At 32.1% G+C, this 16,243-nt stretch overlaps 1 protein-coding gene across 1 annotated transcript; it reads left to right on the top strand.

Moving 5' to 3' along the window:
• The first annotated feature begins 10,442 nt into the window (after positions 1 to 10,442).
• On the top strand, positions 10,443 to 13,584 carry LOC139495245 (zinc finger protein 227-like). The gene is given in 2 exon segments (XM_071283512.1): positions 10,443 to 11,843; positions 11,846 to 13,584. Coding segments are annotated over 2 exon segments (1,452 nt in total). The 5' UTR covers positions 10,443 to 10,679; the 3' UTR covers positions 12,134 to 13,584.
• Positions 13,585 to 16,243: the final 2,659 nt, after the last annotated feature.

The following is a 16,243-nucleotide window of genomic DNA, read 5'->3' as shown; positions in this document are numbered from 1 at the left end:
ACACTAATGCAGCAAAAGAATAGCCATTTGAGAATGAAAAATATGTACACTTGAATTTGATTGTCATGTTGTTTCTTTTTCTAGCACCAGTGAAAGGCACAGAGCAACTGATTGCACAAGAAATTGAGATATTTGCAGTGAATGGGTTACACAATGAACATGAAGACTCTTGCCATCTCTCTTTCAATGTATGCGATTTATTGCAAGTTAGCATCGGTGATACATATATCCTTAGCTGTACAGATCCGAAATTTGCATAGTTGAACTGTACCAGATCAGTTGCAGGGAAATGAGCATACAACTCTCAGTTATCATTGACAGTAACATAATGGATAAATGTTTGATAATAAAACTATTATTTATACCTGGAATTATTTTTGTTCTCTTAAATTTTGGTTTAGTTAACTTATTGAAAAAGGATGGAATCATGTGTAGTGATATTCTAGATATATTGTATACATAAATACATGTACATGTTCTGATTCTCAGTCTGACTGGTCCTTTTCATTTCAGAATACTGGGATGTATGTCGGTGTTTTTTAACAGATGTAATTTGGTTTATTCAAAAGCCACACCAAATTAATTGGTTTAAAGGTTTTATAAATATGCTTACTGTGGGGAAAAAACAAAACAAAAAACAACAAACAAGGACATAAAATTGTACGGCTTGTGATAATGGTGAAATCTATTATCATGCCTTTATTATGTATGAGCCTTTCCAAAGTAAGGAGCCTGTAATTCACTGGTTTGTTGCTGTATATATCATATTTGGATTTTTTTGTTATTATTTTGTTCATAAATCGGGCCGGAAGTTTTCTTGTTTGATGTGTTAAACCTTTTTCTTAAATAGACCTTGTATAGTTGACAGTGCAGAATGAATTTTACTCATTGCTAAGAGCCTTTTGGTTACCTAAAGTTGTTAATGTCTGTATCATTTGGTTTCTTGTGGAGAGTTAAATATTATATTGCATATACTGTACAGAAAAGAAATGTCATACACTCGCACATCAATATGTAAATAAATATGAATTATTTGCCACTGGACGTTAAGCAACCATCAATTAAATCAGCCTGATCCACAACAAATGTAGACACATTTTCGTGCAGTTTGTATAAAGTAAAAAAATCAAGTCAAAATGTTGTAAAAATTTAACTATTCACATATGTCCATGTTTGTATCAAAATTAAAAGGAGATTTTAACTAGTCCAAAAGTTAAAAAAAAGAAGGGGAAAATGTACATTTCGAAACATTTAGATATCAATATGGCATTTAAACTGATGTATGCTTTGAAGTCAATTTGCTATGTTAACAGAAGTATAACATCGTAAAATGTTTCTTCTTACACAAATTGTTACATGAAATGGCAGGCTGCTGCTGTGATCTTTTATTGTATATTTAGCATTTCCTTACGCTTACAATATGGTTTAATCCCTTTATATTCGAGGGCAAAAGTGAGACTTATATTGCCATTTTCTATTAAATGATCATTAAATTTGATCTTGACCAGAGACATATAATACAAGAGATTGGCAACTCGTGAAAAGGAGAAACCATAAATTTACCGACAATCATAAAAACAACACAATGCAAGCTCATAATATAAATTTCGAAAAACACACTTAGAAAACACTTTACCGACAATCATAAAAAAAAAAACTCAATACAAGCCAAATTAATACTGAACCCAGAAAGTAATCAATTTTTAATGATCTATACAAATTATGAATATAAGACAAAGTCGATCATGATGAAAGCTAAATTTATCAAAAAAATAAAGGTTTTTTTCTACACATTAAATAATTTTATATTTTGTAAATAGTATTTTCGGAAAGAGTGTGGACACCTGTGGTGTAACAATTTCGTGTGTACCAGGTGTCAAATAAAACTCATTTTAACAGGTTGTGATTTACCTGACCATCGGATAATTCAAGCCGAATATACATGTCACACTGTGACATTATGTCTCCGAGACAGGTGTATATTTAAAAGAAACCCATTATGAAACTATCAAATAAAATTAACTCTGATACAAGACAAACAATTTATTAAGTGTAAATTATTTAATATCGTATTTTTAATACAATATCAAATAATGTTTCTTTTTCAATAATACAAATAATACAAATCAAAATTAGAATGACATTGAAATAAATAATTACGTATGAACTCAAATTATTCAATTAATTATGTTAAATTTAACACTGAAACAGTTAATTTATGCTTATAATCAACTTCACTATTTCTTCGAGTACTTTTAATACTTTGATGAAGACTCTATTACCCAAAGAAATCTCGCGAGGTTTAAATCTGGCCGTGTGATATCACGGGATTTCGCCGAGTTGCCAATCTCTTGTATTATATGTCTCTGCTATTAGGTACACACATTTGATATATTTGTCATTTGTTAAACATCGTACAGTTAATTTAACATACAATGTAAATTGCTGACATCAACTTTACTTAGTCTCTGCTTCTATCTCATGAGGGTCTGGAAGCAGGGGCGGATCAACCCAGGATAAAGGAGGGTTCCAACCACATGTCCCCATTCAAATTCATTGATCGTCCAAAAAAAGGGGCTGGATCCGCCAATGGGAAGGTGTTTACAAAAGGTAAACGGACAGAAAGTCACAGGACATAAAGTCACAAATTTGGTAGGACAAAAAGTCACAAATAATCTGTTGACAATTGTTTGTATATATAAGAGAAATATCTTTAAATATTTACTTTTTAATACATATATTCATATTAAAGTTTAATAAATGTGTCATTATATTTGAAAAATGAAGATTTATTTAATTTTAAGCATGCAAAAGAAAGATTTCTTGGCACCATGAAGCCATTTAAGTGCCAAACCAGTTTGACATTTTGTTTTTTCAACAATTATTTGATCATTTTTGAATTGTTTTTGATAATTTTTGTTTACAAAGTTGGTTTATATACAATAGTTCAAGAATAGAAATAAACGTTTTTTGTTCAAAGAAATAATCAGAAAAATGAATTGTGACTTTTTGTCCTGTGACTTTCTGACACTGTCCTACATTCATACAATAGGAGTATTGGAATAACTGCATAAATTAAAATCAGAAAAGTAAAGACAAGAGGAAACGTTTTATCAAAATATCAAGATTGGAGAATGATGGGGTGCTAAAATAAATAAAGAATAGAGAATAATGGGCAAAATTTATAAAAAAAAAAGAGGAATATATTGGGAATGTGTACATGTTCATGGTATACACACATATGCCCCGCTGATCTTATTTTAACAAGATAACATTTGGAATTTATACAGGCTCATTAAATTGCATATTTATTCGATAATTTCTAAGTTTTATGAAAAAAGGTAATTCTCGCATAGATGGATTTGAGTATCAATGTGAAAAAAATAAATCACCTTTGATGGTATTTTATGAAAACACTATTTGATCAAAATATACCGTAAAATAGTATCATTTTAACGGGATAACAATTGGGAGTAGAATAACACTTTAAAATTGTATATATAATCGTAAATTTTCAAGTTTTATGAAAAAAAATGGTGGGCCACACCGGTTCTACAGCAATAAAGAGGGGAAGCTGAATGGACCGAATTTAAATTGGTCTGCATTTGATTATTATCATCATCTCAGCACATTATACATGTAGTATAAACAAATTGATAGAACTAGTTAGATGTATCTTTTGAATATACTTACATGCTTTAGCTGTGAAAGCAATCGACATAAACGAAAAACCAAATCTGTAAGCGTATCGTCTCTCTTAACAACAATGGCGGAATTTTCTCATCTCGCTCCTCCTTCATCCCAATTAAGTCACATCATAATCCCAAGCACTTCCGGTAGCCAAGTGATTTCATTGGCCGTTATATAGACTCTACTAGAGTTTCCAATCTGTTGTATTATATGTCTCTGGCTATAGGCAGTAGAATTTTATGTTTGCTGGGCTATAGACAGTTGAATTTTATGCATATAATGCCATTTTCTGTCTACTTATAAAAAATCTTACCCTATATTACATAAATCCTTGATAAAATGAATAATGCACTCGTTTGTTCTGTATCGAATCCCTATCTTCACCGTTATTGTTGTTCGCCTGACATAGGAGGAACTTACAGATAATTAAGGTAGGGGATCTGGAAAGATAACGTTGGTTTCTTTCCCTCCACCTATATTATCCCTGTAAAGAAAAAGTAAGTAAATGAGAAGACAATGACATGAATGATTTATATTATATTTTTACAAACCGGAGTGAATAATATATGGATAGACTTGATGATGTTATATAACGTGAAAGCCAAACAAGATAGTACTCACTCGTACAGACTTATATTAACTAACTAAGTAGTAAGTACATTATTGCCAAAATTGACTGTTTATTATAAACCCAAACTGGGCTTAATATACAGACAAACTGGACATTAATACAGGGCCATTACAGAAAAACAGGGCCATTATAGAAAAACAGGGCCATTACAGAAAAACAGGGCCATTACAGAAAAAACGGCCATTACAGAAAAACAGACTGAGTGTTAATATCAAATATAATAAGTTTAACATGGCCGCTGATTTTCAAATATAGGGATCACTGTTCATCCAGTTTTTCAACACATAACATCTGTCAACTTAATATCTTGGATATTTGATATATTAAAAGCTTTATGATGGTGAAGTACAAATTATTTTTTCCAACTACACTGTCATTAAAAGAGTAGAGAGTACATCAAGTTGACAGCAAAACATACACTTTTGTGAATCCGGGTCCGTTCGCCCTGATTCTCGTTCTCCCTGGTATCTGTTCGCCCTGAATCCTGTTCGCCCAGGGTCCATTCGCCCTGATTTTTATTTTTTTCTAATTGTTCTGATTTCCTAATTTTAAGTATTTGAACAAAATATGTTAAAGTTTGTTGAAAAATTGACAGAATATTTATATTCCCGCAATCAATTTATAATTTTCCCTTTGATTTTCTCTTTATTGATGACTACTCTCAGAGTATAATACTAAATGAACTTGTAAACAAACATGTTTCATGATTAACAGTTCGTACATCATTGTTTTTATTAATTTCAAGCTGAATATTTTATCAAAACAAAACGTTTGATTTTTATTAATAATCCATCAAAAGACAAGTATCAAAATAATCAGTGATCCGAATTATCTAGTCATTGAACAATTATAATGATCCTAAACAAGCCATAAACTTTTAAATATTTTGCTGTTTCCATAAATTTCAAGAATATATATACCATAGAAATATCTGAATAAGTTTATTCAACTTCAATGCCCTGAATATTAATATTTTTTTAATAGGGTGAACAGACTCTATGGGCGAATGAACTCAAGGCGAACATACCCAGGGCAGTGATATTGTTTGCCTTAAATTAGTGGAGAATACAGGCTTTTTCCCCTGGAGAAGAATCCCAATTTGAAGAAAAAAATGGCTTAAATTATTCCCAAAAAGACAATTTTTTTCCCAATTAGTGCAGTCTCAATAGTAATTGTACATGAATACAAACTGAAAACACTCATTTAAAGATTGTTCATGCCTAAAATGACTATAGGTGCAGATTTGAGGGTCTATTTATGTATCATCACTGATAAAATGGGGTCTTATTTTATAGCAGGTTTTGACGTGAAAATGGGTCTGTATATTGAAGTTTCAGTCAAATTCATGGTATATTTTAAATTTCCCAATTTGATGAAAATGACGCATATTTTCCCAATAAAAAAGGGTAGAGGTAGTTTTGAAAAAAGCCAACAATATCACTGCAGGGCGAACATGTTATTAGGGCGAACGGTCCCGATACCCACTTTTGTTCAGCATGTTCAGTTGGTTAATAAATGTATTAATGCATGGGTGTTTTTATAATGGCCCTGTTATATGTCCTTGGTAAGTAATAATGGTCTTGGTCGGGCCATTACAGACTTCCTGGACCATTATTACAGACCTTGGACATACATAACAGGGCCATTATAAAAACACCCATGCATTAATACTATATTTGCTATTTGGAGATGGTAAATGATCGTAAATAATCCATTCAATGTTATGACAGAGAGAAACATATTATATGTATTTATATGTATTTATATGTCAAATGTATGTATATATATGTATTTATCATGTTTATATTTTGCTGGTTATGATTGCAAAATTATAAAACCAACAGTTTATAAGAACATGTGCCATGTGCGCCAATAAGATAACTTTCCATCCAAGTTACAATGCATGAACAGTTAACAAATGATTATCATGATTATCATGATTTAAATTATTAAAGGTCGAATTAGTCCAAATAGTTTAAATACATGTATTATGACGTCTGGCAATGGTATTTTTTTCTCTATTTTTTTTTTGGGGGGGGAAAAGGGGGGGGGGGGGGGGCAGCAATACAATTTTTTCTGGCATGTCTGGGACAGAATCATAATTATTTGGATTTCTTTGACCTGTATTCTTGATTTTAATTAAATTATCAAGATAGTTACTAAATCAAAATAATTATGACATCTGCAAAGGTTACATGTATTTAAGTTTTTCTGTGACAGCTTCTCAGAAAAAAAATAACCATGCCAGACGTCATGATTATTTGGACTAAGGTCTAAGTACAGCGGCCTTCAGTCATGTCAACACTGAGCCCAGTAAATAATGTTGACATTTACATAGACCAGCATTCTTGTCCTTATGAACAATGATGAATAAAGAAGATGTGAGTTATATACATCAATGGGGGCCGGGCAGTTATAAGCATATGATAAATGTATGCTTCTTATACATATTGTATATCATATATATCATGATAAACAGTTTATCTTATATAATTTTCTTGATTAGATATCCCATAATCTTAAAGATATCTTAAAAACTATCTTATAAACTATCTTATAAACTTTATAAGATATCTTAAATATATCTCATAAACTATATAAGATATCTAATCTGAAATATATTCATAAGATATCTTAATAACTTTAGGAGATATCTTATCAAGTATATAAGATATCTTATAAAATATATAGTTTATAAGATATCTTGTATAATTTCCTTTATACATGTTATATAAGACATCTTATATAATTTTCTTTATAAGATATCCCATAAACTATATAAGATATCTTAGAAACTATATGAAAATTCTCATCAATTATATAAGATATCTTTTAAATTATAAAAGATATTTATAAGATATATCATATACTTCATGAGATCTCTAATAAACTTATGAAATATTTCATATAATACATTTGTAATATATATAAGATATCTCATATAATATACATGTATAACACATCTTATGTAAATGAAATTATAGAAGATATCTTATATATTAAATGAGATATCTTATATATACAACATGAGATATCTTGACATTTGATTAAATAGTAAAACGGCTTGCCATAGATTAATGTTAGCTGGTATATATGTTTATGTATATTTATCATATTTATAGCGTATAGTACAAAATACAGCAATTTTGTATGTTTAATAAAGGTTCTTTTTTCCAGTCTGTATCACCTACCCTGTATCGCATAATCCGTATCGCATACATGGCGCGCATCATAATTAGAATAACTTCAACGTTTGACCTATGACGTCCAGTTGCTGCATTTTAAGGCTTAGGGGAAAAAATAATTTCGATTAAAAAAAAATGTCCTATCGCTTCAACTAAAATCGATTTTTTTCCAAATAATTATTACCCAGTAACTGGACGAGCGATTTTTATATAAAATTGTACAATAAGATGTAGAAATATGTTTATTTGGTCATAATTTTCGTGAAGTTTGTTTCTGCACAAATGCATTTTTTTACGATTTTAATTTGGTTTTAAAAAATATATAATAAACAGATTAATATTACATGGCAAAATCTGTATCACACGCTGTATCACCCTCGATCAATATCATCCCTCGGGCTGATATTGGTATCTCGGGATGATACGGCACATGATACGGATTTTGCCATGTATTATTCTCTATATGATATGCCTAGGTTACTTCGAAGTAAGGGGTCAAAGAAAAAAAAATATAATAGCCTTTCAAGACGTCATAATTATTTGAACTAGTGCATCATGTGCAATGATATTCAGGTAATACAACTTCCTTGGTCTCAATCCAATATCTTTCAAGTAATCTGGTGATCTTATCTATGAGATCAGAATCATATATTATATATCATAATCAGTAGCACATCCATAATTATTCAAAATGTTACAACTTTTTAAATCAGTGTAGAAGTTAAACTTAATATACATTTTCCGTTTTTACAGGAAAATGATATGATTACGTCTTAGATTTTATGCATAAAAAATTCCCAATAGGGATAAAAATTCCCAATTTGATGTTCAAGGGACCCATTTGAAAACACCTGGAATCATTCCTGTAAACATGTAGATGTCATATATAGTATTGAAGTAGAACTACCCTAACACGTAGATGTCATATAAAGTATTGAAGTACATGTAGAACTACCCTAACACGTAGATGTCATATATAGTATTGAAGTAGAACTACTATAACGTTACACGTAGATGTGTCATATATAGTATTGAAGTAGAACTACCCTTACACGTAGATGTCATATATGGTATTGAAGTAGAACTACCCTAACACGTAGATGTCATATATAGTATTGAAGTAGAACTACCCTAACACGTAGATGTCATATATAGTATTGAAGTAGAACTACCCCAAAACGTAGATGTCATATATAGTATTGAAGTAGAACTACCTTAACACGTAGATGTCATATATAGTATTGAAGTAGAACTACCCTAACACGTAGATGTCATATATATAGTATTGAAGTAGAACTACCCAAACACGTAGATTTCATATATCATGTATATAGTATTGAAGAAGAACTACCCTAACGCGTAGATGTCATATATAGTATTGAAGTAGAACTACCCAAACATGTAGATGTCATATATAGTATTGAAGGAGAACAACCCTAACACGTAGTTGTCATATATAGTATTGAAGTAAAACTACCCCAACACGTAGATGTCATATATGGTATTGAAGGAAAACTACCTTAACACGTAGATGTCATATATAGTATTGAAGTAGAACTACCCTAACACGTAGATGTCATATATATAGTATTGAAGTAGAACTACCCTAACACGTAGATGTCATATATAGTATTGAAGTAGAACTACCCTAACACGTAGATGTCATATATATAGTATTGAAGTAGAAATACCCTAACACGTAGATGTCATATAAATAGTATTGAAGTAGAACTACCCTAACACGTAGATGTCATATATATAGTATTGAAGTAGTTACCCCAATGTTCACGTAGATGTCATATATATAGTATTGAAGTAGAACTACCCTTACACGTAGATGTCATATATATATAGTATTGAAGTAGAACTACCCTAACACGTAGATGTCGTATATAGTATTGAAGTAGAACTACCCTAACACGTAGATGTCATATATATAGTATTGAAGTAGAACTACACTAACACGTAGATGTCATATATAGTATTGAAGTAGAACTACACTAGCACGTAGATGTCATATATATAGTATTGAAGTAGATACCCCAATGTTCACGTAGATGTCATATATATAGAATTGAAGTAGAACTACCCTTACACGTAGATGTCATATATATATATATAGTAGTGAAGTAAAACTACCCTAACACGTAGATGTCATATATAGTATTGAAGTAGAACTACCCTAACACGTAGATGTCATATATATAGTATTGAAGTAGAACTACCCTAACACGTAGATGTCATATATATATAGTATTGAAGTAAAACTACCCTAACACGTAGATGTCATATATAGCATGTATAGTATTGAAGTAGAACTACCCTAACACGTAGATGTCATATATAGTATTAAGTAGAACTACCTCAACACGTAGATGTTATATATAGTATTGAAGTAGAACTACCCTAACACGTAGATGTCATATATAGAATTGAAGTAAAACATGTAGAACTATCCCAACCCCTTTTGTCTTGGGTTGGGAACCCCCCTTTTTTCAAATGGCTGGATCCGCCACTGCATGTAGATGTCATATATAGTATTGAAGTAGAACTACCCTAACACGTAGATGTCATATATAGTATTGAGGTAGAACTACGGTAACATGTAGATACCATATTTAAGTATCGAAGTAGAACTTATCTAACATGTAAAATGGTAGATGTCAACTCCTATATCATGTATATAGTGTAGTCCGAGATTACTCTGACGTCCAACGGCTGTTTTGCCAGACAAGCTGGGGTCGTGGGACCCCAGCTTGTCTGGCAAAACAGCCGTTGGACGTCAGAGTAATCTCGGACTAGTATATAGTGTTGAAGTAGAACTACCCCAACACGTAAATGACATATATAGTGAAGAAGTAGATTTACCCTATACACATGATACACATTTAGATACATAAATGCGAAATATGTTGTGATACACCAAAACAGTGTATACAATATAGATATTTTATACGGTAATTTAATTGGGGAGTTTTAAAATGGTTTTACATGTAGCCCTAACCTTTTTTTTGTTTCTTACAGAGATAAACCTTATTATACATGTTATAAGTATGAATGTGATAGAGGATCAATCTATGGTATTCTACACAGCCATGTAAGAACAGAGTAATACACTGCGGGAATGGGATGTTTGTGTTAGAAAAAGTAGGGACTTAAAGCTACACCTGAGAATGGAAAATGCCGAAAAATGTGATATGTGTGACAGAGAATTTTCTAGAGATAGTGAGCTAAAGATACACATGAGAACACATACAGGTGATAAACCTTATTATTGTGGTGTATGTGGTAAGGGGTTTAGTTATATTAGTATTTTACAGAATCACATGAGGACACATTCAGCCAAAAAACCTAATTTCTGTGATGTATGTGGTAAAGGATTTAGTAGGGTTGGACTTTTACAGATTCACATGAGAACTCATACAGGTGATAAACCTTATATCTGTGATGTATGTGGTAACATGTTTAGTCAGCATAGTAGTTTACAGATTCACATGAGAACACATACAGGTGATAAACCTCATGACTGTGATGTATGTGGTAACAGGTTTAGTCAGCATAGTAGTTTACAGAGTCACATGAGAACACATACAGGTGATAATCCATATGACTGTGACGTATGCGGTAAAGGGTTTACTCATCATGGTAATTTACAGATTCACATGAGAACACATACAGGTGATAAACCTCATGACTGTGATGTATGTGGTAAACGGTTTAGTCAGCTTGGTGCTTTACAGAGACACATGAGAATACATACAGGTGACAAACCTTTTGACTGTGATGTATGTGGTAAAGGGTTTAGTGAGCAAGGCACTTTACACAAACACTCGAGAATTCATACAGGTAGTAAACCTTATATCTGTGATGTATGTGGTAACGGGTTCAGTTATCCTGGTAATTTACAGACACACATGAGAATACATTACGATGAGAAACCTTATGACTGTAATATATGTGGTAAACGGTTTAAAAGTCATAGTAGTTTACAGAGACACAAGAAAATACATACAGGTGATAATCCATATGACTGTGACGTATGCGGTAAAGGGTTTACTCATCATGGTAATTTACAGATTCACATGAGAACACATACAGGTGATAAACCTCATGACTGTGATGTATGTGGTAAACGGTTTAGTCAGCTTGGTGCTTTACAGAGACACATGAGAATACATACAGGTGACAAACCTTTTGACTGTGATGTATGTGGTAAAGGGTTTAGTGAGCAAGGCACTTTACACAAACACTCGAGAATACATACAGGTAATAAACCTTATATCTGTGATGTATGTGGTAAAGGGTTTAGTTATCCTGGTAATTTACAGACACACATGTGATGAGAATACATTACGATGAGAAACCTTATGACTGTAATATATGTGGTAAACGGTTTAAAAGTCATAGCAGTTTACAGAGACACAAGAAAATACATACAGGTGATAATCCTCATGACTGTGATGTATGCGGTAAAGGGTTTACTCATCATGGTAGTTTACAGATTCATATGAGAATACATACAGGCGATAAACCTCATGACTGTGATGTATGTTGTAAACGGTTTAGTCAGCTTGGTAATTTACAGAGACACATGAGAACACATACGGGTGATAAACCTTATGACTGACAGTGTGTGATGTATGTGGTAAAGGGTTTAGTGATCCTGGTAATTTCAAGAAATATTTAAAAATACATACAGGTTAAACATGTAAACCTGACATTTGAGATCACAAAGAATTTAGTCAATTTAGTAGTTTAAAAGCATGTATGAACATCCATACCATTCAATTTACCTGATGACCATGATGACAGTGGTATATATGGTACAGAGTTTGGTCAGCATTGTAATTTACTTATTGACATGAGAACACATACATTTTATTAAGTTCACGACTATGGTGTATGCATGTACATGTATGTGGTAACGTTGAGCTACCTTTTTAATATAAAGAAACACATGAAAACACGTACCTTGTACATGTGATAAACGTCATCAGTGTTGATGTATTTGGTAAACAGTGATAAAGGTTTGAGTTTACTTAATGTGATATACAGGGACACACGAGAACACACACAGCGATAAACCTCAGGACTGTAATGTATGTGGGAACGGGTTTCAGTTTACTAAATGTGATTTACAGGGACACACGAGAACACACACAGGCGATAAACCTCAGAACTGTAATGTATGTGGGAACGAGTTTAGTGATGTTATTGATTCAAATAGGCATTTGAAAATACATATATAGGCAAAAGGGCAAATCTCACACTCATGACATTCAGTGTGTGATGTGTAACACACAAATGTATACAAATCATCGAATGACTGTAATGTATGTGGTACAGGGTTTTGTTGGCATTTTCAGTCACATATTAAAACGAAAACATTGAAACTAATAAATACGTTATAATATGGACAATTTACAAAGACAGATGAGAACACATACTAGTGATAATTTACACAGACATATGAGAACACATACCAGTGATAATTGACACAGACACATGATAACACATACTTGTGATAATTAACATAAACACACGACAACACATACTAGTGATGATTTACGTTAACATGTTTTATAACACATATTAGTGATAATTTATATAGACAAATGAGAACATTTACTAGTAAATAAGTGATATACAATGTATTTTCCTTTGACACATGATAAACTTACATGTACATAGACACATGAGAACACATATTAGTTGATAATTAACCGACTCATGAGAACACATACTAGTGATAACCAGGGTTTCCCCTGGATCAATTATTTTTTTCGCCACCTCTTTCGCCAAAAACAATATATTTTTCGCCACTTTATATACTCAGAGATGTATGTAAATTAATCACAATTTACATGCGTATATGAGACCCATATTAGCATGATTAGAAAATCAAATATATTTCATTTATCTAGAATACTAGTAATAGAATACTTGACTGTAAATAAACTTTTTGTAAATATCTGTTTTTGATTGTATTGTGATGTGTGTGTGGTCTCAGGAGAGATATATATTTTGTAAAAAATATAATTGTTTAGCCTCTTTAAATAAAATAAAGAATTTATGCTATTGTTATTTTTTTTTTTTTAGTGTATGAAAGTTCGTCGCGGTATTTTACTATGTTATAGCATAAATTGATTGATCAGTGTATGTTTCGTCAATTTCATCATGTTCATCAGTACGAAGTCCATTTTGGTCGAATGTCGCAGTATACAGGACTGACATAGGTATTACTATCAGGCGGCAGCGTTAACTATTTGAATAAAGCTTTATATTTCAGATGGTAGAAGACCTGGATGCTTCATATCTTACGAAGATTCCGTCTGTCATAATTATGTTCACATTTTCATGGTTCAGTCTGGTCAATAACTGACCAGTGATCAAGGTTAAAGTTACGTGAAGTTGGGTCATTTTCTCAAATACTGTAAGCAGTAGAGTAACTTTATATGCGGTGTATGGAAATACTGTAACAGGTATATGGCAGTCTACTCTAGCGGGTCCGTTTTATCTGATACTGACCTTATTTTCATGGTTCATTGGTCAGTGTATGTTTAGTTTTTTGTATTTTTTTTTTTTTTAAGTACGATAAGCAACAATTCAACTATAATTAGTGTACTGAATGACTGTCAGGTATGCATGCCTGTTTGGCAGGCATTATCTGACCTGGAACTCATTTTCATGCCCATTGATTGGTCAATGAATAATTTTCGTAATTTTGTCAGTCTATTAGATACTATAATCAACAAGTCAACTATATATCATCATGGTGAATTGAATGATTGTATGGTTTACATGAATTTCTTGCCAGTATCACATGACCTTGACCTGCTGATTCTCATGATTCTTTGGTCAATTTTAGGTTTTGTCTGTTTTTCAAGTACTATTACATGTAGTATTAGATAAACTATGTTCAGTGTGTACAATTAGTATATACATGAAGTTCTAGGCAGTATCTTCTGACCTTGACCTCATTCCCATGGTTTATTAGCAAATGTTTTTTGTGTTTCGGTCTTTTTTTCAAATTCTTGTAAAAGATCATCTATATATGGGGAATGAAATAATTGTAAGGGTAAACATGTCTGTCTGGCATGTATTATCTGACATTGGCCTCAATTTTGTCGAGCCTGCAACTTTTGTTGCAGAAAGCTCGCCATAGGGATAGTGATCCGGCGGCGGCGTTAGCTAAGTTCTTAAAAGCTTTATATTTTAGAAGGTAGAAGACCTGGATGCTTCATACTTTGTATATACATGTAGATGCCTCATGTTACGAACTTTCCGTCAGTCACATGTCCAATGTCCTTGACCTCATTTTCATGGTTCAGTGACTACTTGAAAAAAAAGTTAAGATTTTTTGTAATGTTAAATTAATTCTCTCTTATTATAAGTAATTGGATAACTATATTTGGTATGTGCGTACCTTGCAAGGTCCTCATGCCCATCAGACAATTTTTACTTGACCTCGACCTCATTTCATGGATCAGTGAACAAGGTTAAGTTTTGGTGGTTAAGTCCATATCTCAGATCCTATAAGCAATAGGTCTAGTATATTCGGTGTATGGAAGGACTGTAAGGTGTACATGTCCAACTGGCAGGTGTCATTTGACCTTGACCTCATTTTTATGGTTCAGTGGTTATAGTTAAGTTTTTGTGTTTTGGTCTGTTTTTCTTATACTATATGCAATAGGTCTACTATATTTGGTGTATGGAATGATTATAAGGTGTACATGTCTAGCTGACAGGTGTCATCTGATCTTGACCTCATTTGCATGGTTCAGTGGTAAAAGTTAAGTTTTTGAGTTTTGGTATATTTTTCTAATACTTTATGCATTAGGTCAACTATATTTGGTGTATAGAAACATTTTATGATCTATGTCTGTTACGCAGGTTTTATTTGACCTTGACCTCATTTTCACGGTCCATTGCTAAGTGTTTGTGTTTTGGTCTGTTTTTCTTTATTTATAAGCAATAAGTCAACTATATTTGTTGTATTGAAGACTTGTTAGCTGTACCTGTCTGTCTGGCATGGTTCATTTGACCTTGACCTCATTTTCATGGTTCATTGATCAATGTTTCGGTTTTTTTGTTGTTGTTAATGTTGAGTTTATGTGACAGTTGTAATAAAGCTTTATATTTAGGTCTATCAACATAATATCAATGATTAGTAAAGAAGGCCAGACATGTCAGCGTGTGCAGTCTTGTCATTGGTAAACGATACATTTGGGTAATTTTGTCAGTCTATCAGATACTATAACAGTATCAGCAACAGGTCAACTATATTTGATGTATTGAATGATTGTAAGGTTTACACGTCTGCCTTGTCTGTGTTATCTGACCATGACCTCATTATCATAGAACATTGATAATGTTTAGCTTATGTGATATTTGTGGTAAAACATTCATGTAATAAAGACTTTCAACATTACGTCTCTTAACAACTCTCTCTCTTACACACAGAAACATACTTCGACCATTCATAATGATCATATATAACAATTGTACAATGTATGTACATGTGACAAGAGCAGACCGGTGTGTTTGATAACTTAGGAGTTTAAAAATACGCATAGTTTGGGAAAGTATAGCATGTTAAAAAAATTTCGGAACACTCAGAAAATTGGTGACCCGGAAAATCTCCTTAAGATGTACACTTATCATTTAGAAATAACTTTTAATCAGTATGTCACCGGTATTGTTTTATCAACTTACTTGACTCTATTATAAATAATAA

Source organism: Mytilus edulis, chromosome 11 (genome assembly GCF_963676685.1).
Source record: "Mytilus edulis chromosome 11, xbMytEdul2.2, whole genome shotgun sequence".
NCBI lineage: Eukaryota > Metazoa > Mollusca > Bivalvia > Mytilida > Mytilidae > Mytilus > Mytilus edulis.
This window is presented reverse-complemented; position numbering and strand designations above follow the sequence as displayed.